Below are 24,418 nucleotides of genomic sequence, written 5' to 3' on the forward strand. Positions count from 1 at the left end.
CTGCTCTGACAGCGGATGCTTAAAGTTGGAAAGGGAGATAAGTCTCCAGCTTCAGTGATTTTTGCAATTCGTTCAAATCAAATCAAATTTTATTTGTCACATACACATGGTTAGCAGATGTTAATGCGAGTGTAGCGAAATGCTTGTGCTTCTAGTTCCGACAATGCAGTAATAACCAACAAGTAATCTAACTAACAATTCCAAAACTACTGTCTTATACACAGTGTAAGGGGATAAAGAATATGTACATAAGGATATATGAATGAGTGATGGTACAGAGCAGCATAGGCAAGATACAGTAGATGGTATCGAGTGCAGTATATACATATGAGATGAGTATGTAGACAAAGTGGCATAGTTAAAGTGGCTAGTGATACATGTATTACATAAGGATGCAGTCGATGATATAGAGTACAGTATATACGTATGCATATGAGATGAATAATGTAGGGTAAGTAACATTATATAAGGTAGCATTGTTTAAAGTGGCTAGTGATATATTTACAACATTTCTCATCAATTCCCATTATTAAAGTGGCTGGAGTTGAGTCAGTGTCAGTGTCAGTGTGTTGGCAGCAGCCACTCAATGTTAGTGGTGGCAGTTTAACAGTCTGATGGCCTTGAGATAGAAGCTGTTTTTCAGTCTCTCGGTCCCAGCTTTGATGCACCTGTACTGACCTCGCCTTCTGGATGATAGCGGGGTGAACAGGCAGTGGCTCGGGTGGTTGATGTCCTTGATGATCTTTATGGCCTTCCTGTAACATCGGGTGGTGTAGGTGTCCTGGAGGGCAGGTAGTTTGCCCCCGGTGATGCGTTGTGCAGACCTCACTACCCTCTGGAGAGCCTTACGGTTGTGTGCCGTACCAGGCGGTGATACAGCCCGCCAGGATGCTCTCGATTGTGCATCTGTAGAAGTTTGTGAGTGCTTTTGGTGACAAGCCGAATTTCTTCAGCCTCCTGAGGTTGAAGAGGCGCTGCTGTGCCTTCTTCACGATGCTGTCTGTGTGAGTGGACCAATTCAGTTTGTCTGTGATGTGTATGCCGAGGAACTTAAAACTTGCTACCCTCTCCACTACTGTTCCATCGATGTGGATAGGGGGTGTTCCCTCTGCTGTTTCCTGAAGTCCACAATCATCTCCTTAGTTTTGTTGACGTTGAGTGTGAGGTTATTTTCCTGACACCACACTCCGAGGGCCCTCACCTCCTCCCTGTAGGCCGTCTCGTCGTTGTTGGTAATCAAGCCTACCACTGTTGTGTCGTCCGCAAACTTGATGATTGAGTTGGAGGCGTGCGTGGCACGCAGTCGTGGGTGAACAGGGAGTACAGGAGAGGGCTCAGAACGCACCCTTGTGGGGCCCCAGTGTTGAGGATCAGCGGGGTGGAGATGTTGTTGCCTACCCTCACCACCTGGGGGCGGCCCGTCAGGAAGTCCAGTACCCAGTTGCACAGGGCGGGGTCGAGACCCAGGGTCTCGAGCTTGATGACGAGCTTGGAGGGTACTATGGTGTTGAATGCCGAGCTGTAGTCGATGAACAGCATTCTCACATAGGTATTCCTCTTGTCCAGATGGGTTAGGGCAGTGTGCAGTGTGGTTGAGATTGCATCGTCTGTGGACCTATTTGGGCGGTAAGCAAATTGGAGTGGGTCTAGGGTGTCAGGTAGGGTGGAGGTGATATGGTCCTTGACTAGTCTCTCAAAGCACTTCATGATGACGGAAGTGAGTGCTACGGGGCGGTAGTCGTTTAGCTCAGTTACCTTAGCTTTCTTGGGAACAGGAACAATGGTGGCCCTCTTGAAGCATGTGGGAACAGCAGACTGGTATAGGGATTGATTGAATATGTCCGTAAACACACCGGCCAGCTGGTCTGCGCATGCTCTGAGGGCGCGGCTGGGGATGCCGTCTGGGCCTGCAGCCTTGCGAGGGTTAACACGTTTAAATGTCTTACTCACCTCGGCTGCAGTGAAGGAGAGTCTGCATGTTTAAAAAGTTATTTAGTCTGCCTGGGAGCAAGACATCCTGGTCCGTGACTGGGCTGGATTTCTTCTTGTAGTCCGTGATTGACTGTAGACCCTGCAACATGCCTCTTGTGTCTGAGCCGTTGAATTGAGATTCTACTTTGTCTCTGTACTGACGCTTAGCTTGTTTGATAGCCTTGCGGAGGGAATAGCTGCACTGTTTGTATTCGGTCATGTTACCAGTCACCTTGCCCTGATTAAAAGCAGTGGTTCGCGCTTTCAGTTTCACGCGAATGCTGCCATCAATCCACGGTTTCTGGTTAGGGAATGTTTTAATCGTTGCTATGGGAACGACATCTTCAACGCACGTTCTAATGAACTCGCACACCGAATCAGCGTATTCGTCAATATTGTTATCTGACGCAATACGAAACATATCCCAGTCCACGTGATGGAAGCAGTCTCGGAGTGTGGAGTCAGCTTGGTCGGACCAGCGTTGGACAGACCTCAGCGTGGGAGCCTCTTGTTTTAGTTTCTGTCTGTAGGCAGGGATCAACAAAATGGAGTCGTGGTCAGCTTTTCCGAAAGGAGGGCAGGGCAGGGCCTTATATGCGTCGCAGAAGTTAGAGTAACAATGATCCAAGGTTTTTCCACCCCTGGTTGCGCAATCGATATGCTGATAAAATTTAGGGAGTCTTGTTTTCAGATTAGCCTTGTTAAAATCCCCAGCTACAATGAATGCAGCCTCCGGATAAATGGATTCCAGTTTGCAAAGAGTCAAATAAAGTTCGTTCAGAGCCATCGATGTGTCTGCTTGGGGGGGATATATACGGCTGTGATTATAATCGAAGAGAATTCTCTTGGTAGATAATGCGGTCTACATTTTATTGTGAGGAATTCTAAATCAGGTGAACAGAAGGATTTGAGTTCCTGTATGTTTCTTTCATCACACCATGTCTCGTTAGCCATAAGGCCCCCGCCCCTCTTCTTACCAGAAAGATGTTTGTTTCTGTCGGCGCGATGTGTGGAGAAACCCGCTGGCTGCACCGCCTCCGATAGCGTCTCTCCAGTGAGCCATGTTTCCGTGAAGCAAAGAACGTTACAGTCTCTGATGTCCTTGTGGAATGCTACCCTTGCTCGGATTTCATCAACCTTGTTGTCAAGAGACTGGATATTGGCGAGAAGAATACTAGGGAGTGGTGCACGATGTGCCCGTCTCCAGAGTCTGACCAGAAGACCGCCTCGTTTCCCTCTTTTTCGGAGTCATTTTTTTGGGTCGCTGCATGGGATCAATTCCGTTGTCCTGTTTGAAAGGCAGAACACAGGATCCGCGTCGCGAAAAACATATTCTTGGTCGTACTGATGGTGAGTTGACGCTGATCTTATATTCAGTAGTTCTTCTCGACTGTATGTAATGAAACCTAAGATGACCTGGGGTACTAATGTAAGAAATAACACGTAAAAAACAAAACACTGCATAGTTTCCTAGGAACGCGAAGCGAGGCGGCCATCTCTGTCGGCGCCGGAAGTCAGTCCGCATGGAATTCGTTCCATGCATTGGCAGCAGAGAACTGTAAGGAAAGGCGGCCAAAGTAAGTACTGGCTTTGAGGATGACCAGTGAAATATACCTGCTGGAGTGCGTGCTACGGGTGGGTGTTGCTATGGTGACCAGTGAGATAAGATAAGGTAGGGCTTTACCTAGCAGAGACTTGTAGATGAAAATGTAGCGAGGGCCAGCCAACGAGAGCATACAGGTCGCAGTGGTGGGTAGTATATTTGGGCTTTGGTGACATAACGGAGGGCATTGTGATAGACTGCATCCAGTTTGCTGAGTAGAGTGTTGGAGGCTATTTTGTAAATGACATTGCTGAAGTCAAGGGTCGGTAGGATAGTCAGTTTTACGAGGGTATGTTTGGCAGCATGAGTGAAGGAGGCTTTGTTGCGAAATAGGAAGCCGATTCTAGATTTAATTTTGGATTGGAGATTCTTAATGTGAGTCTGGAAGGAGAGTTCACAGTCCAACCAGACACCTAGGTATTTATAGTTGTCCACATATTCTAAGTCAGAACCGTCCAGATTAGTGATGCTAGTCGGACGGGTGTGGGCAGCAGTCGGTTGAAGAGCATGCATCAAGTTTTACTTAATGCAGTGACTGACAGAGTCGAAAGCCTTGGCCAGGTTGATGAAGACAGCTGCACAGTACTGTCTTTTATAGATGGCGGTTATGATATAATTTAGGAACTTGAGCGTGGCTGAGGTGCACCCATGACCAGCTCAGAAACCAGATAGCATAGTGGAGAAGACACGGTGGGATTCGAAATGGTAGGTGAAATGTTTGTTAACTTGGGTTTCAAAGATTTTAGAAAGGAAGGGCAGGATGGACATAGGTCTATAACAGTTTGGATCTAGAGTGTCTCCCCCTTTGAAGAGGGGGATGACCGCGGCAGCTTTCCAATCTTTGGGGATCTCAGACAATACAGAAGAGAGGTTGAACAGGCTAGTAATAGGGGTTTCAACAATTACGGTGGATCATTTTAGAAAAAGAGGGTCCAGATTGTCTAGCCCAGCTGAATTGTAGGGATCCAGATTTTGCAGCTCTTTCAGAACATCAGCTGACTGGATTTGGGTGAAGGAGAAGCAGGGGGTGCTTGGGCAAGTTGCTTCAGTGGGTGCAGAGCTGTTGGCCGGGGCGTTTTGGAATTAGTGCTACAGGATGCAAATTTCTGTTTGAAAAAGAAAGTCTTAGCTTTCCTAACTGACTGTGTATATTGGTCCCTAACTTCCCTGAAAAGTTTAATATCGCGGGGGCTATTCAATGCTAATGCAGTAAGCCACAGGATGTTTTTGTGCTGGTCAAAGACAGTCGAGTTTGGGGAGAACCAAGGGCTATACCTGTTCTTAGTTTTACATTTTTTGAGATGGTGAGGAAAGCACTTTCAAAGAGCAACCAGGCATCCTCTACTGACGGGATGAGGTCAATATCCTTCCAGGATGCCTGGGCCAGGTCGATTAGAAAGACCTGCTTGCTAAAGTGTTTTACGGAGCCTTTGACAGTGATGAGGGGTGGTCGTTTGACCACAGACCCATTACAGACGCAGGAAATGAGGCAGTGATCACCGAGATCCTGATTGAAGACAGCAGAGGTGTATTTAGAGGGCAAGTTGGTTAGGATGATAGCTAAGAGGGTGCCCATGGTTACGGATTTATGGCTGTACCTGGTAGGTTTATTGATCATTTGTGTTAGATTGAGGGCATCTAGCTTAGATTGTAGGGCAGCCGGGGTGTTAATTATATCCCAGTTTAGGTCACCTAACAGTATGAATTCTAAAGACAGATGGGGGGCAATCAATACACATATGGTGTCCAGGGCACAGCTGGGGGCCGAGGGGGGTCTATAACAAGCGGCAACGGTGAGAGACTTGTTTCTGGAAAGGTGGATTTTTAAAAGTAGAAACTTGAATTGTTTGGGCACAGACCTGGATAGTATGACAGAACTCTGCAGTAGATTGCAACTCCGCCCCCTTTGGCAATTCTATCTTGTCGGAAAATGTTGCAGGTGGGGAAGGACATTTCAGGATTTTTGGTGTCCTTCCTAAGCCAGGATTCAGACATGGCTAGGACATCTGGGTTGGCAGAGTGTGCTAAAGCAGTGAATAAAGCAAACTTATGGGGGAGGCTTTTAATGTTAACATGCATGAAACCAAGGCTTTTACGGTTACAGAAGTTAACAAATGAGAGCGCCTGGGGAATGGGAATGGTGCTGCGGGCTGCAGGGCCTGGGTTAACTTCTACATCACCAGAGGAACAGAGGAGGAGTAGGATAAGGGTACGGCTAAAGGCTATAAGAACTGGTCGTCTAGTGCGTTCAGAACAGAGAGTAAAAGGAGCAGATTTCTGGTCATGGAAGAATAGATGTACAGACAAGGGTATGGTAGGATGTGAGTACAGTGGAGGTTAAACCTAGGCATTGAGTGACGATGAGAGAGGTTTTGTCTCTAGAGGCAACAGTTGATCCAGGTGAGGTCACCGCATATGTGGGGGGTTGAACAAAAGGGCTATCTAAGGCATATTGGGCAGGGCTGGGGGCTCGACAGTGAAATAAGACAATTATTATAAGACAAAACAGCAATAGACATATTGACATTAGGGAGAGGCATGTGTAGTAGAGGTCGACCGATTATGATTTTTCAACGCCGATACCGATAATTGGAGGACCAAAAAAGCCGATACCGATTAATCGGCCGATTTAAAAAAAAACATAAAAAATGTATTTGTAATAATGCCAATTACAATAATACTGAATTAACACTTGTTTTAACTTAATATAATACATCAATAAAATCAATTTAGCCTCAAGTAGATAATGAAACATTCAATTTAGTTTAAATAATGCAAAAACAAAGTGTTGGAGAAGAACGTAAAAGTGCAATATGTGCTATGTAAGAAAGCTAACGTTTCAGTTCCTTGTTCAGAACATGAGAACATATGAAAGTTGGTGGTTCCTTTTATGCGTCTTCAATATTCCCAGGTAAGAAGTTTTAGGTTGTAGTTATTATAGGACTATTTCCCTCTATACCATTTGTATTTCATTAACCTTTGACTATTGGATGCTCTTATAGGCACTTTAGTATTGCCAGTGTAACAGTATAGCTTCCGTCCCTCTCCTCGCTCCCCCCTGGGCTCGAACCAGCAACACAACGACAACAGCCACCACATCGAAGCAGCGTTACCCATGCAGAGCAAGGGAAACAACCACCCCAAGGCTCAGAGCGAGTGAAGTTTGAAACGTTATTAGCGCGCGCTAACTAGCCAGCCATTTCACTTTGGTCACACCAGCCTCATGTCGGGAGTTGATAGGTTTGAAGTCATAAATAGTGCAATGCTTGACGCACAACGAAGAGCTGCTGGCAAAATGTACGAAAGTGCTGTTTGAATGAATGTTTACGCGCCTGCTTCTGCCTACCACCGCTCAGTCAGATACTTAGATACTTGTATGCTTGTATGCTCAGTCAGATTATATGCAACACAGGACACGCTAGATAATATCTAGTAATATCATCAACCATGTGTAGTTAACTAGTGATTATGATTGATTGTTTTTTATAAGATAAGTTTAATGCTAGCTAGCAACTTACCTTGGCTTACTGCATTCGCGTAACAGGCAGTCAGTCTCTTTGTGGAGTGCAACGAGAGAGAGGCAGGTCGTTATTGCGTTGGACTAGTTAACTGTAAGGTTGCAAGATTTAATCCCCCGAGCTGACAAGGTGAAAATCTGTCATTCTGCCCCTGAACAGGCAGTTAACCCACTGTTCCTAGGCCGTCATTGAAAATAAGAATGTGTTCTTAACTGACTTGCCTAGTTAAATAAAGATTAAATAAAGGTGTAAAAAATTTTAAAAAATTAAATGGGCAAATCGTCGCCCAAAAATACTGATTTCCGATTATTATGAAAACTTGAAATCGGCCCTAATTAATCGCCCATTCCGATTAATCGGTCGACCTCTAATGTGTAGCCAAGTGATCATAGGGTCCAATGAGTAGCAATTGGTGAATCAGAGAGCCAATTCAGTAGTCGCTACTCTAGGCGAGCTGGAGACACGGCGATTCAGAAGGCTAGAGGGCACTGGGCTGGCAGATGGGCCTCCGGCAACGGCGCAACGGAAAGAGCCTGTTGAAACCACCTGGATCGCCGGTGCTCCATGTCGGCAGTAAAGGGTCCAGGCCAATTGACAAAAGAGGTATTGTAGCCCAAGAATTGGCTGGTGGACTTCTTTGGCTAGCTAGGAGATGGGCCTAGCTCAAGGATAGCTCAAGGCTAACTGGTGCTTGCTTTGGGACAGAGACGTTAGCCAGGAGTAGCCACTCGGATTGCAGCTAGCTAGCTGCGATGATCCGGTGTAAGGGTTCAGAGACTGCTACACCATCTTGGAACTTCTGTGAGTGTAATGTTTACTGTTCATTTTTATTGTTTATTTCACTTTTGTATATTATCTACTTCACTTGCTTTGGCAATGTTAACATATGTTTCCCATGCCAATAAAGCCACTTGAAATGAATTGAGAGACAAAGAGAGAGCGAGAGCGAGAGCGAGAGAGAGAGAGAGACATACAAGCCACCAACATCCTCCAATCCTCCCCCCATGGCTGTTTTCAGTACAAGACTTTGACAAGCAGACAACAGCAGATCACACACATATGGCAGAGGCTGTGTGAGCTCACTGTTTATCAGATATAATACCCACAAACAGACAGAGGCTGTGTGAGCTCTCTGTTTATCAGATATAATCCTCCCCAACAGACAGAGGCTGTGTGAGCTCACTGTTTATCAGATATAATACCCACCAACAGACAGAGGCTGTGTGAGCTCACTGTTTATCAGATATAATACCCACCAACAGACAGAGGCTGTGTGAGCTCACTGTTTATCAGATATAATCCCCACTAACAGACAGAGGCTGTGTGAGCTCACTGTTTATCAGATATAATACCCACCAACAGACAGAGGCTGTGTGAGCTCACTGTTTATCAGATATAATACCCACCAACAGACAGAGGCTGTGTGAGCTCACTGTTTATCAGATATAATACCCACCAACAGACAGAGGCTGTGTGAGCTCACTGTTTATCAGATATAATCCTCCCCAACAGACAGAGGCTGTGTGAGCTCACTGTTTATCAGATATAATCCCCACTAACAGACAGAGGCTGTGTGAGCTCACTGTTTATCAGATATAATCCCCACTAACAGACAGAGGCTGTGTGAGCTCACTGTTTATCAGATATAATACCCACCAACAGACAGAGGCTGTGTGAGCTCACTGTTTATCAGATATAATACCCACTAACAGACAGAGGCTGTGTGAGCTCACTGTTTATCAGATATAATACCCACCAACAGACAGAGGCTGTGTGAGCTCACTGTTTATCAGATATAATACCCACCAACAGACAGAGGCTGTGTGAGCTCACTGTTTATCAGATATAATACCCACCAACAGACAGAGGCTGTGTGAGCTCACTGTTTATCAGATATAATACCCACCAACAGACAGAGGCTGTGTGAGCTCACTGTTTATCAGATATAATACCCACTAACAGACAGAGGCTGTGTGAGCTCACTGTTTATCAGATATAATACCCACCAACAGACAGAGGCTGTGTGAGCTCACTGTTTATCAGATATAATACCCACCAACAGACAGAGGCTGTGTGAGCTCACTGTTTATCAGGTATAATCCCCACCAACAGACAGAGGCTGTGTGAGCTCACTGTTTATCAGATATAATCCCCACCAACAGACAGAGACGACACAGAAGCAACCCAGAAGCAACATCTGTCACCGTTGGATTGGGCCCGTGCTGCGTGTGGAATGAGACGGGAGCAGAGAGGAATTGAATCCTCTGATGTTGGAGGCAGAATTCAAGGCCAGACAGTAGAAACCAGAGACTTTTTGTAATGAACTTCAGCTTTCTCTCTCGTCCTGCACACTGCAACTCTATCCTCATTATTACTAACCGTGACCTGCATCATCCCCCGCTGCCACAGCCGACACAGGCCAACGTGCTCATTATCAGATTAAACAGAGGTGCACACAATATGTGAGAGACATTTAGGCACTCCTTAGCTGTTACCAGTCATAATGTGAAACGGGATAATAACATGTAAGTGCAACATGGTTGATATGATGATGCATGTGACCTACTACAGCAGAAATCATTCTTAGTTCTGAGAGTTAGAATGTCAACACTGAGATGGACTGAACCAGTAAATTCATATGGTTAATATGATTTGTTCAGATCAAACCAAATGTATTATTATAAAGCAGATGCACAAAGTTCTTTACAGATAAGAAGCAAAGAAGAAGAAAAAGCAGTCGCCATGAAAAACTCCTTAGAATGAAGAAACCTATGAAGAAACCTATGAAGAAACCTATGAAGAAACCTATGAAGAAACCTATGAAGAAACCTATGAAGAAACCTATGAAGAAACCTATGAAGAAACCTATGAAGAAACCTAGGGACGATCATGATTCATATTCAAGATACGCTTTGACTATAAAATAATAAACGTTTGATGAGCAACCATCTCACTCTCAGAACTTTCTCAAGAACCTGTGTTTTGTCCAAGAACACCATTAAACAGAAAAAAACAGATCCTAACAACACCATTAAACAGAAAAAAACAGATCCTAACAACACCATTAAACAGAAAAAAACAGATCCTAACAACACCATTAAACAGAAAAAAACAGATCCTAACAACACCATTAAACAGAAAAAAACAGAACATAACAACACCATTAAACAGAAAAAAACAGATCCTAACAACACCATTAAACAGAAAAAAACAGATCCTAACAACACCATTAAACAGAAAAAAACAGAACATAACAACACCATTAAACAGAAGAAAACAGATCCTAACAACACCATTAAACAGAAAAAAACAGAACATAACAACACCATTAAACAGAAAAAAACAGATCCTAACAACACCATTAAACAGAAAAAAACAGAACATAACAACACCATTAAACAGAAGAAAACTGATCCTAACAACACCATTAAACAGAAAAAAACTGATCCTAACAACACCATTAAACAGAAAAAAACAGATCCTAACAACACCATTAAACAGAAAAAAACTGATCCTAACAACACCATTAAACAGAAAAAAACTGATCCTAACAACACCATTAAACAGAAAAAAACAGATCCTAACAACACCATTAAACAGAAAAAAACAGAACCTAACAACACCATTAAACAGAAGAAAACCGATCCTAAAAACACCATTAAACAGAAAATAACTGATCCTACAACACCATTAAACAGAAAAAAAATTGATCCTGCAACACCATTAAAAATATAAAAAAATGATCCTAACACCATAAACCATTTTTTTTTAAATGATCCTAACACCATTAAACAGGAAAACAACAGCTACTCCTCTCTCCTTTCTACCACTACGACCAGCAGCTACTCCTCTCTCCTTCCTACCACTACGACCAGAAGCTACTCCTCTCTCCTTTCTACCACTACGACCAGAAGCTACTCCTCTCCCCTTTCTAACACTACGACCAGCAGCTACTCCTCTCTCCTTTCTAACACTATGATCAGCAGCTACTCCTCTCTCCTTCCTACCACTACGACCAGCAGCTACTCCTCTCTAATTTCACTACTACGACCAGCAGCTACACCTCTCTCCTTTCTACCACTACGACCAGCAGCTACTCCTCTCTCCTTTCTAATACTATGACCAGAAGCTACTCCTCTCCCCTTTCTAATACTACGACCAGCAGCTACTCCTCTCTCCTTTCTACCACTACGGCGAGCAGCTACTCGTCTCTCCTTTCTACCACTACAACGAGCAGCTACTCCTCTCTAATTTCACCATTACGACCAGCAGCTACTCCTCTCTAATTTCACCACTATGACCAGCAGCTACTCCTCTTTCCTTTCTACCACTACGATATGCAGCTACTCCTCTCTCCTTTCTAATACTACGACCAGCAGCTACTCCTCTTTAATTTCACCACTACGACCAGCAGCTACTCCTCTCTCCTTTCTACCACTTCGACCAGCAGCTACTCCTCTCTCCTTTCTAACACTATGACCAGCAGCTACTCCTCTCTCCTTTCTACCACTACGACCAGCAGCTACTCCTCTCTCCTTTCTACCACTACGACCAGCAGCTACTCCTCTCTTCTTTTTACCACTACGACCAGCAGCTACTTCTCTCTTCTTTCTACCACTACGACCAGCAGCTACTCCTCTCTTCTTTCTACCACAACGACCAGCAGGTGACTCCTCTCTCCTTTCCACTCCTCTCTCCTTTCTTCTCTCTCCTGACCAGCAGCTACTCCTCTCTTCTGTCTGCCACTACGACCAGGTAGCTACTCCTCTCTACGACCAGGTAGCTACTCCTCTCTACGACCAGGCAGCTACTCCTCTCTACGACCAGGCAGCTACTCCTCTCTACGACCAGGCAGCTACTCCTCTCTACGACCAGGCAGCTACTCCTCTCTACGACCAGGCAGCTACTCCTCTCTACGACCAGGTAGCTACTCCTCTCTACGACCAGGCAGCTACTCCTCTCTACGACCAGGCAGCTACTCCTCTCTACGACCAGGCAGCTACTCCTCTCTACGACCAGGTAGCTACTCCTCTCTACGACCTTGCTCTCTCTAGCAGCTCCCTCCTGGACCAATGGGAGTTCTGGTCTGCCAGGCTGAGACATAAGGCTCCATTCTCTCTCTCAGGCTTTATTTGCAGGAGCATTATAGAGCCTGTTTATAAAGACATCACACAGTGTGTGTGTGTGTGTGTGTGTGTGCGTGTGTGCGTGCGTGCACGTGCTTGCGGTGAGTGCCCACAGAGAGGATAAGGAGGGTGATAGAGAGATGGGAGCATTTAGCAGTTTACCTCACCGAGGCACGCAGACTTAGAGTTGGAGAACAGTCAAACCAAGAACTGCACTTCCCCCCTCATACCTCACACTGTAGTGTAGGCCAATTAGAGACAGACTAGAAGGCCCCATGGAGGCCCACTGGCTCAGCAGATCTGGAGGTAACTGCTGCTGGAGGGTCATATTCTAGTCTGGTCTGTCTCTCTGCTACAACCCCAGAGGTCATATTCTAGTCTGGTCTATCTCTCTACTACAACCCCAGAGGTCATATTCTAGTCTGGTCTGTCTCTCTGCTACAACCCCAGAGGTCATATTCTAGTCTGGTCTGTCTCTCTACTACAACCCCAGAGGTCATATTCTAGTCTGGCCTGTCTCTCTATAACAATCCCAGAGGTCATATTCTAGTCTGTTCTGTCTCTCTGCTACAACCCCAGAGGTCATATTCTAGTCTGGTCTGGTCTGTCTCTCATCAACAACCCCAGAGGTCATATTCTAGTCTGGTCTGTCTCTCTACTACAACCCCAGAGGTCATATTCTATCCTGGACTGCAAACATGTTTGCCAAGTCAGCTCTCTACTAACCATAGGCTAGGCCTCGTCATTGCGTTACACACGAACACGCACACATGCCCGGGCGCATACACACACCAAACCACTGCTAAGATCACTATTCTGCTCTGCAAACACCTCAGGGATTTTAATGAGGTTATTTTCCTTATAGTAAGTTAAAGATCTACTTGACTTTTTTCCCCTAGTTTCAAAATTCCTCTGGTTCTTTCTGAACGTTTTTGATCTGGAGAGCTGGGTGTCTATGGAAGTACGGCCAAGTAGGTCAGAAAAAAATGAAACGAATGAAAATGATCCGTCCTCTGAGGGATGACTGGATCTGATGGGAAACAGTGTATCTGAGGCCTTCAACGGGGCTGGGACTCCTGGAGGTTTAACACAGCTGACTTCTAACTGGCTGTCAAAAAGTTAACAAACACACCAACAACGTAGAAAAAAAACGTTTCTGGCTCCTAAACATTTGCCTTGAAGCCAGGATCGGAATGTTAAAAAGTGTGAGCTTTATGTGTGCTTATAGCAGCTAGCTATACTACATAACATAAGAGAAAAACACGTATTTTCTAATGCATTTCACATGTTGAGAATCTATTACGTACTCAATAACAGCGCCTTGTGTGATCTTTGTGTCAAACCAGTAAAATAAATTCTTGAGGATTTACACATTTACTAATCAGGTGTCAATCACTGTCACACAGCCACGTAAAAACAACACCAGGGCTAACGCCTAAATGTTCCCAGAATTCCACCCAGAATTCCATATGGCCCTATTCGCAAAACATCAGACAGACACTCCCCAGGAAGGTTTAGTCAGGCTCCCACTGCTCTATCCATGTAATCTGTACCTCAGTCAGGCTCCCACTGCTCTATCCATGTAATCTGTACCTCAGTCAGGCTCCCACTGCTCTATCCATGTAATACGTACCTCAGTCAGGCTCCCACTGCTCTATCCATGTAACCATTACCTCAGTCAGGCTCCCACTTCTCCATCCATGTAATATGTACCTCAGTCAGGCTCCCACTGCTCTATCCATGTAATCTGTACCTCAGTCAGGCTCTCACTGCTCTATCCATGTAATCTGTACCTCAGTCAGGCTCCCACTGCTCTATACATGTAATCATTACCTCAGTCAGGCTCCCACTGCTCTATCCATGTAACCATTACCTCAGTCAGGCTCCCACTGCTCTATCCATGTAATCTGTACCTCAGTCAGGCTCCCACTGCTCTATCCATGTAATCTGTATCTCAGTCAGGCTCTCACTGCTCTATCCATGTAATCTGTACCTCAGTCAGGCTCCCACTGCTCTATCCATGTAATCTGTACCTCAGTCAGGCTCCCACTGCTCTATCCATGTAATCTGTACCTCAGTCAGGCTCCCACTGCTCTATCCATGTAATATGTACCTCAGTCAGGCTCCCACTGCTCTATCCATGTAACCATTACCTCATCAGGTACCCAAGCCAGGCCCACTGCTCTATCCATGTAATCTGTACCCAGCCAGGCTCCTACTGCTCTATCCATGTAATCTGTACCTCAGTCAGGCTCCCACTGCTCTATCCATGTAACCATTACCTCAGTCAGGCTCCCACTGCTCTATCCATGTAACCATTACCTCAGTCAGGCTCCCACTGCTCTATCCATGTAACCATTACCTCAGTCAGGCTCCCACTGCTCTATCCATGTAACCATTACCTCAGTCAGGCTCCCACTGCTCTATCCATGTAACCATTACCTCAGTCAGGCTCCCACTGCTCTATCCATGTAATCATTACCTCAGTCAGGCTCCCACTGCTCTATCCATGTAATCATTACCTCAGTCAGGCTCCCACTGCTCTATCCATGTAATCTGTACCTCAGTCAGGCTCCCACTTCTCCATCCATGTAATATGTACCTCAGTCAGGCTCCCACTGCTCTATCCATGTAACCATTACCTCAGTCAGGCTCCCACTGCTCTATCCATGTAATCATTACCTCAGTCAGGCTCCCACTGCTCTATCCATGTAATCTGTACCTCAGTCAGGCTCCCACTGCTCTATCCATGTAATCATTACCTCAGTCAGGCTCCCACTGCTCTATCCATGTAATCTGTACCTCAGTCAGGCTCCCACTGCTCTATCCATGTAATCTGTACCTCAGTCAGGCTCCCACTTCTCCATCCATGTAATCTGTACCTCAGTCAGGCTCCCACTTCTCCATCCATGTAATCTGCAAAAATATTCCCGGGACCTCAGCTCTCACACCACATTATGGCCAGGTTCCACAGTCAATTACAATCACTAACTGAGATTACAGCAGAGAGAGCAGGGTTAGAGATGGTGCCGAGGATTGGGAGTCATAATCCCACTGGGTAGTTCCATGGTTCCATCCAGCCGGCCTCCAGCCCTCCACAACTCAGGGTGTGGAAGTGATTATAGCCCCTAAGCTCCTGTGACATGGATATCTCCAGGCTTTTTAAACACTCTGTCTGTCAGATGGTCATACTTTCATCAGGTTGGAAAGACACTCGGCATGACACAGGTGCCTCTGGAATGTTGCTTGTAACCTGGAACCTCCAGTGGTGGAAAAAGTATCCAATTGTCAAACTTGAACTTAAAAGTAAAAATACCTTAATAGAAAATGAAATGAAAGACACCTAGTAAAATACTACTTGAGTAAAAGTCTAAAAGTATTTGGTTTTAAATATACTTAAGTATCAAAAGTAAAAGTAATTGTTAAAATATACTTAAGTATCAAAAGTAGAAGTAACTACTCTACAATTCCTCATATAAAGCAAACCAGACAGCATAGTTTTCTTGTTTTTTTTTAGTTTACACACGAAGTATGTGTTTAGTGAGTCCGCCAGATCAGAGGGAGTAGGGATGACTGGGGATGTTCTCTTGATAAGTGTATGAATTAGACAATTTTCCTGTCCTGCTAGGGATTCAAAACGTAACGAGTACTTATGGTTGTCAGGGAAAATGTATGGAGTAAAAAAAGTACATCATTTTCTTTCGGAATGTAGTGAAGTAAAAGTAAAAGTTGTCAAAAAGATCAATATTAGAGTAAAGTACAGATACCCCCCCAAAAAACGAATTAAAACAATTTTTACTGAAGTACTTCACACCACTGGTAACCTCTATTGGTAGAACCTCTATGGTAGACAGAGGGACTTTCTCCTTCAGAATGGGATATAGATTGTGTTGAACCTGGAGAAGTGTTGCTGTTCTAACCTCCAGTATAGCACAGTGGCCAGTCTCAGGTCTGTTGCTGTTCTAACCTCCAGTATAGCACAGTGGCCAGCCTCAGGTCTGTTGCTGTTCTAACCTCCAGTATAGCACAGTGGCCAGTCTCAGGTCTGTTGCTGTTCTAACCTCCAGTATAGCACAGTGGCCAGTCTCAGGTCTGTTGCTGTTCTAACCTCCAGTATAGCACAGTGGCCAGTCTCAGGTCTGTTGCTGTTCTAACCTCCAGTATAGCACAGTGGCCAGTCTCAGGTCTGTTGCTGTTCTAACCTCCAGTATAGCACAGTGGCCAGTCTCAGGTCTGTTGCTGTTCTAACCTCCAGTATAGCACAGTGGCCAGTCTCAGGTCTGTTGCTGTTCTAACCTCCAGAATAGCACAGTGGCCAGTCTCAGGTCTGTTGCTGTTCTAACCTCCAGAATAGCACAGTGGCCAGTCTCAGGTCTGTTGCTGTTCTAACCTCCAGAATAGCACAGTGGCCAGTCTCAGGTCTGTTGCTGTTCTAACCTCCAGAATAGCACAGTGGCCAGTCTCAGGTCTGTTGCTGTTCTAACCTCCAGTATAGCACAGTGGCCAGTCTCAGGTCTGTTGCTGTTCTAACCTCCAGGATAGCACAGTGGCCAGACATTTAGACCAAGGCAGTAAGCTCAACTACAGCAGTAATTTGACTGGGGTTTTGAAAGCATGTCTGCATCCCAAATGGCACTATATTCCTTGTTTAGTGCACAATTCAGTCCAGAGCCCTATAGGCCCTGGTCAAAGTGTTGCACTATTTACGTAATAGGGAACCATTTTGGATGCAGACATATTACTATAACAACAGCTGGAATGTGTCAACAGCAACAAACTCCGGGTAAAATACAGATGTGTTTCTACGTAGTGAATTAATAATATATTACAAAGTTGAAGTAGAGTTGCTGAAATATCCCATACTGCAAAAACACTGAGAAAGGAAATAAACCAAAATGGAACAAGTAAAGGTGAAATACCTCATCAGGCCTTTTTACAAGCCTAATAATCATAAAGAATCAACAACAGTGCACAGCGGGGGGTTCTGAACTTGGTCACATCCACTCCATAAAAAGCCAGCAGGCAGAATTACCCTGCTATTACAAATAATACCAGGCCGCCTTCCCCTAAACCCCCTCAATCCCCCTCTACACCCCCCAGCCTTCTCAGACGCACTGTGTAGGTTTAATGACACACATCCATACCAGACAGAGACAGTTGGCACGGCGATGCCCCTGGCAGCCTCCCTCTTTGACGAGAGAAGAAGCAGACCACTTTAACCTCACAAGGCTCTCTCTTGACTTCAATAAGCCTCCCAATGACTTTTGATGAAACTGGGAAATGAGAGTAGTGTCTCGGGTCCAATGGAAACACCGAGCCCAGTGAACAGCCTATGAACACAAATAAATCCATAGATGCTTGTGGTCTGGCCGACCAGGAAGTCTCATGCCAACTGTGGGTTGGTCTCACATCGACTGAGAGCTGTGCGGAACATGGATGTCATATCAACACAGTGCAGGGTAGAGCTGAGCAGGTAAAACCATATGGACTGAATAAAAGAACATGGAGGTGGACACTGTACTCAAATAAATACTGTGCTTTCATATTATCAAGACAGATTCAAGCCACACATTTATGTGTATATAGGATAGGAATCATTATTCGGCTGAACTTGAGCAAGATGATCTCAAATGCAAAGCCCTGTTCATTCAGCCCTTGTGCTGTCAAAATACAGTATATGTTTTTGAAGATAAATAACTTTGAGATAAAATACTGGGCTATTTACAAATACAGATTGGATCTGATACTGTACATTGGATAGTATATTGTAAACGTGTAATAATATAGTAATGATGTAATAATGTATTGTGTGATGTATTGTGTTAGTGTTGCATTTCGCTACACTCGCATTAACATCTGCTAACCATGTGTATGTGACAAATAAAATTTGATTTGATTTGATTTGTTTTGTTGTTATGTAATAATAGAGTACTGATATAATAATGTATTGTGTTAGTGATGATGAAGGCTGTAGTTGTGTTTTGTTGTGATGTAATAATAGAGTAATGATGTAATAATGTATTGTGTGATGTATTGTGTTAGTGATGATGAAGGCTGTAGTTGTGTTTTGTTGTGATGTAATAATAGAGTAATGATGTAATAATGTATTGTGTGATGTATTGTGTTAGTGATGATGTAGGCTGTAGTTGTGTTTTGTTGTTATGTAATAATAGAGTAATGATATAATAATGTATTGTGTGATGTATTGTGTTAGTGATGATGTAGGCTGTAGTTGTGTTTTGTTGTGATGTAATAATAGAGTAATGATGTAATGATGTATTGTGTTAGTGATGATGAAGGCTGTAGTTGTGTTTTGTTGTGATGTAATAGAGTAATGATGTAATACTGTATTGTGTGATGTATTGTGTTAGTGATGATGTAGGCTCTAGTTGTGTTTTGTTGTGATGTAATAAGAGTAATGATGTAATAATGTATTGTGTGATGTATTGTGTTAGTGATGATGTAGGCTGTAGTTTTGTTTTGTTGTGATGTAATAATAGAGTAATGATGTAATAATGTATTGTGTGATGTATTGTGTTAGTGATGATGTAGGCTGTAGTTGTGTTTTGTTGTGATGTAATAATAGAGTAATGATGTAATAATGTATTGTGTTAGTGATGATGAAGGCTGTAGTTGTGTTTTGTTGTGATGTAATAATAGAGTAATGATGTAATACTGTATTGTGTGATGTATTGTGTTTGTGATGATGTAGGCTGTAGTTGTGTTTTGTTGTGATGTAATAATAGAGTAATGATGTAATAATGTATTGTGTTAGTGATGATGAAGGCTGTAGTTGTGTTTTGTTGTGATGTAATAGAGTAATGATGTAATACTGTATTGTGTGATGTATTGTGTTAGTGATGATGTAGGCTCTAGTTGTGTTTTGTTGTGATGTAATAAGAGTAATGATGTAATAATGTATTGTGTGATGTATTGTGTTAGTGATGATGTAGGCTGTAGTTTTGTTTTGTTGTGATGTAATAATAGAGTAATGATGTAATAATGTATTGTGTGATGTATTGTGTTAGTGATGATGTAGGCTGTAGTTGTGTTTTGTTGTGATGTAATAATAGAGTAATGATGTAATAATGTATTGTGTGATGTATTGTGTTAGTGATGATGTAGGCTGTAGTTGTGTTTTGTTGTGATGTAATAATAGAGTAATGATGTAATAATGTATTGTGTTAGTGATGATGAAGGCTGTAGTTGTGTTTTGTTGTGATGTAATAATAGAGTAATGATGTAATACTGTATTGTGTGATGTATTGTGTTTCTGATGATGTAGGCTGTAGTTGTGTTTTGTTGTGATGTAATAATAGAGTAATGATGTAATAATGTATTGTGTTAGTGATGATGAAGGCTGTAGTTGTGTTTTGTTGTGATGTAATAATAGAGTAATGATGTAATACTGTATTGTGTGATGTATTGTGTTAGTGATGATGTAGGCTGTAGTTGTGTTTTGTTGTGATGTAATAATAGAGTAATGATGTAATAATGTATTGTGTGATGTATTGTGTTAGTGATGATGAAGGCTGTAGTTGTGTTTTGTTGTGATGTAATAATAGAGTAATGATGTAATAATGTATTGTGTGATGTATTGTGTTAGTGATGATGAAGGCTGTAGTTGTGTTTTGTTGTGATGTAATAATAGATTAATGATGTAATAATGTATTGTGTGATGTATTGTGTTAGTGATGATGTAGGCTGTAGTTGTGTTTTGTTGTGACGTAACCGTTTGAACCCTGTTTGAACCCCAGGAAGAGTAGCTGCTGCCTTGGCAGTAATTGGGATCCTAAGAAATACTAAATACAAAAAAAATCTAAGTGAGGGCTTCGTTATCAAGAACGCTGGAAGTACAACTAATCCTGAGGCGAGGAGGTGATTACCCATGATCCTTCATGCCCAGTGTCCCCTGAGACCAGTGTCCCCCTCAGGTCAAATGTAGTGTACTACACAAGGAATAGGGTGCCATTTGGCATGTCAGCCAGGTATTTTAAGTGACATGGGTGGAGGAATGCCTTGTAAACTCTATGGCATTTGTAGGGTTGAAAAACAACCAACCAATAACATCCCTACTTTGCCACTTTGATAAGTGTTGGCACCCACATCCAGGGCCTTCAAGATGTCCACCCAGACATTACTGAGAACCATCTGAAGGAATGACAATATACCCACCCAGACATCACTGAGAACCCTCTGAAGGAATGACAAGATGTCCACCCAGACATCACTGAGAACCCTCTGAAGGAATGACAAGATGTCCACCCAGACATCACTGAGAACCCTCTGAAGGAATGACAAGATGTCCACCCAGACATCACTGAGAACCATCTGAAGGAATGACAATATACCCACCCAGACATCACTGAGAACCCTCTGAAGGAATGACAAGATGTCCACCCAGACATCACTGAGAACCCTCTGAAGGAATGACAAGATGTCCACCCAGACATCACTGAGAACCCTCTGAAGGAATGACAAATGGAATGTTCTGCACCAATGGCTGTTGACACTCGGCTGATACTGTATCAAACCACCTTAGATGTCAGAAAATGTGTGACAAAATTCAGAAGGTGTTTCGTCTGAGTCTAACAGTTGGTCGACAACAGGCTCCATTGACTGACAAATGAATCATAAGGCTTTTGGTATTACTGTTGAAATCCCTTGTAGTTGAATCACAGGATTGGCCTTATTCCCTAGACTAGAGAGCGCTGGGCTCCAGGTGAGGTAAAGCCTGTCATCTTAGCTCGTCAACCCCCCTCCCCCACACACACACTCCACCCACCCTGCCTACAGAGAGCAGCTTAAGGGCGGGACAGCTCAATTGGCTAAAACGGGGGGATGCCAGGAAAAGGGATTATTTCAGTCATTCAGCCTGAACGAGAATGGGTGTCATTGTGATCCTCATCACTGTAATGAAATCAAATTAGACTGGGGGAATATAGGGAGCAGGAAGGTATTTCAGGAAGGTATCCCCCAAGCAAGGGATTGAAATACATTTTTTTCTCTCTCTTCTCTTCCCCAAAACAATGATGACATTGTATTGACCTGCTAGTTAGAGATGGAGGAATACCTCTGAACAGAACAGTTTCTCTCCCTCCCCTTCTCCCCCCTCCCCCCCAGCACTGCTGTACAACATACTTCAAGCCAGTCTTGAGTAATACATATTTATGGTTCATAACAGCTCATTGAAACCACAAAAAGGAACATGAAAAGGTATTCTTACTTAGACCACTGTAGCTTGGCTTGTTATGAATGCACCTGCAAGGTAGTGCTAGTTGTGCCTTCAATCAGAACCACTTCGGACTCAACCCAGCCTGAACTTCAATCAGCACCACTCTGGACTCAATCTGAGCCTGATCTTCAATCAGCACCACTCTGGACTCAATTCCAGCCTGATCTTCAATCAGCACCACTCTGGACTCAATCCCAGCCTGATCTTCAAACAGCACCACTCTGAACTCAATCCGAGCCTGATCTTCAAACGGCACCACTCTGGACTCAATCCGAGCCTGATCTTCAAACGGCACCACTCTGGACTCAATCCGAGCCTGATCTTCAAACAGCACCACTCTGAACTCAATCCGAGCCTGATCTTCAAACAGCACCACTCTGGACTCAATCCGAGCCTGATCTTCAAACAGCACCACTCTGAACTCAATCCGAGCCTGATCTTCAAACAGCACCACTCTGGACTCAATCCAAGCCTGATCTTCAAACAGCACCACTCTGGACTCAATCCAAGCCTGATCTTCAAACAGCACCACTCTGAACTCAATCCCAGACAGATCTTTTGAAGTGTACAGAATATGACCAACCTTTTTTTACCTGTACAATACAAATATAAATGTGCTGGCGGTACAAGTTTTACAATCCTGTACATATTCTTCAGTAAACATCATTTATAAGATTCTACGTTTGTTTTCTTATTTTGGAAAGACCTCATGAAATGGAGATATAAGGGCACGATCAGCTATTGAAATAGGTTGTTGAGACAGAGTGTTATGAAAAGCCTTACCCTCCCTCCTGAAAGCCCTCGAGTTCATCTCTCTGTTCTGCCAGGGTAGACTCCAAGTCCAGGTAGCTCCCATTTTGGGAGAGCTGGAGGGCACAGTCATCAAGCTAGATAGGAGATAAAGACAAAGATTGCATCATTAATAATTACCGCTTCATACAACTAAAGTTATTATGCAGCATAGCTATTATAGATTACCTAGCTACAGCATATACAACTAAATAATGCAAGGCTAGTATCAAACTGTTTCATGTACGTCCACTATGAGGCAACATGGGAAAACATCAAATGACAAACCCCTTGATTTGGCCAATGTTAATGCCAGCCAATAGCACACAACTTAGCTATCCATGGACAAACCATGGTGCTCGGCTTCCCTCCAACTGCCCAGAGGAAAATTTAACTGAGTCAAAACATGGTCTGTACGTAGGCTGGATGGATGTAGCCGTCCATAGCTAACATGTCTGAGTCTGTGCTGCTCTAGACTGTCTAGGGAGTCTGAGCTGCTCTAGGCTGACTAGGGAGTCTGAGTCTGTGCTGCTCTAGACTGTCTAGGGAGTCTGAGTCTATTCTGCTCTAGACTGTCTAGGCTGTCTGAGTCTGTGATGCTCTAGGCTGTCTAGGCTGTCTGAGTCTGTGATGCTCTAGGCTGTCTAGGCTGTCTGAGTCTGAGCTGCTCTAGACTGTCTAGGCTGTCTGAGTCTGAGCTGCTCTAGACTGTCTAGGCTGTCTGAGTCTGAGCTGCTCTAGACTGTCTAGGCTGTCTGAGTCTGAGCTGCTCTAGACTGTCTAGGCTGTCTGAGTGTGCTACAGAGGGTAAATAAACCGTTTGAGAAGGAATCCATTTTCCTCCTGTTGTTGACCCTGCAGCGTTTGGTTTTCAGGTGTAGTAGGCCTATACAGAGACAGACAACACAAGGCAGAGAGAAAACTATCATTGTTCTAGTTTGTCAAATATGCGCCGCAAACTAGCTGCATCGAGAGCGGTACCCACTACCCGCTGAAGAAAAACAACCAATGTGAAAATCCCAATACTAACTGTTTTGGAAATTACAATTGTGATTTGTCCCGGCTCTGATGTGGTTCCATTTCCTCCCCTTGAATTACTGTAACTTAATTAAACATGGAGAAAGGGCAAAGGGAGGTTGCTAACTGGAAAAGACATTATGGAGGGGAGCAGCTTTGATCTGTTCAGCCACTCGTGTTTGTTTTTGGCTGTACTGCAGCGCCCAAGGACTGTGTCAAGATGGAGAAGTGGAACAAAACATGTGGTCAGCTAAGATAACACACTGACTGACTGAAACTGTCTTGTCTCTTTCCTTTAAAGCAATATAAAGCAACAACAAAAAAATGGTATTATTGGAAACATTCTTCTCAAAGTTCTACCTGAAACACAAGGCTGATCTGTTCAGGAGTAGACAGACACAGTGAAGAGCTACCTTTGGGAAAACAGACTACTTCAAGGCCTGGGATAAGTTTTCTTTAAGATGCTCTTACTGTAAGTCTGAGAGAGAGAGAGAGTTTCAGCAGATTACAGGACAGATTCAGCACTGACAGGATATACAGTGTTTGGTACAGGCCAAAGTTAGGCCTACTATATTTAGGTCCATGAGGAGCAGGCATGCCTTGAAGACCTATAGGATGGAATGGAATGGGTGTGACATAAAACTAAGCAGGACATGGAAAGGACTAAAAATTCTAAATATCATCCATCCAGGGGTCTATCATCTATAAAGATACACTAGACATATCATCTTGGACTGACAGGATGACACAACAGAACAACATACAGTACAGGGGGATTGTTTCAGTCCAGTGTAGCACTTTGTGAGTCCACCTCTGTTCATACAACTGATACAGAAATATAGAACTACAGAAAAGACAGAGTCTTAAGAGGAGAGGAACTCAAACACAGTAAACTCAGTATCAGGAGCTGAAATGGACAAAAACATGGGGCAGAAGTCAAAGCAGTAACCAGCAATTAGTGTGAATCCAAAAAATGCATTTCTCTACATAGAGGTTATGACACAAAACCTCGGCAAGTCAGGCCAGAGCAGACAGGCCATACTAGTGAACACACACACACACACACACACACACACACACACACACACACACACACACACACACACACACACACACACACACACACACACACACACACACACACACACACACACACACA

The 24,418-nt window shown here is 43.8% G+C and overlaps 1 protein-coding gene across 1 annotated transcript in view; it reads right to left on the bottom strand.

Annotated features, from left to right (window-relative positions):
- The window catches only part of LOC112247937 (FH1/FH2 domain-containing protein 3-like), a 243,840-nt gene that overhangs the window by 205,486 nt on the left and 13,936 nt on the right, over window positions 1-24,418 (bottom strand). Inside the window, 1 exon segment of the mRNA XM_042318754.1 lies at window positions 22,237-22,340. Coding sequence (XP_042174688.1) covers window positions 22,237-22,340 — 104 coding nt within the window.

The sequence above is a fragment of the Oncorhynchus tshawytscha genome, unplaced genomic scaffold, assembly GCF_018296145.1.
Source record: "Oncorhynchus tshawytscha isolate Ot180627B unplaced genomic scaffold, Otsh_v2.0 Un_scaffold_13173_pilon_pilon, whole genome shotgun sequence".
NCBI classification, from domain to species: domain Eukaryota; kingdom Metazoa; phylum Chordata; class Actinopteri; order Salmoniformes; family Salmonidae; genus Oncorhynchus; species Oncorhynchus tshawytscha.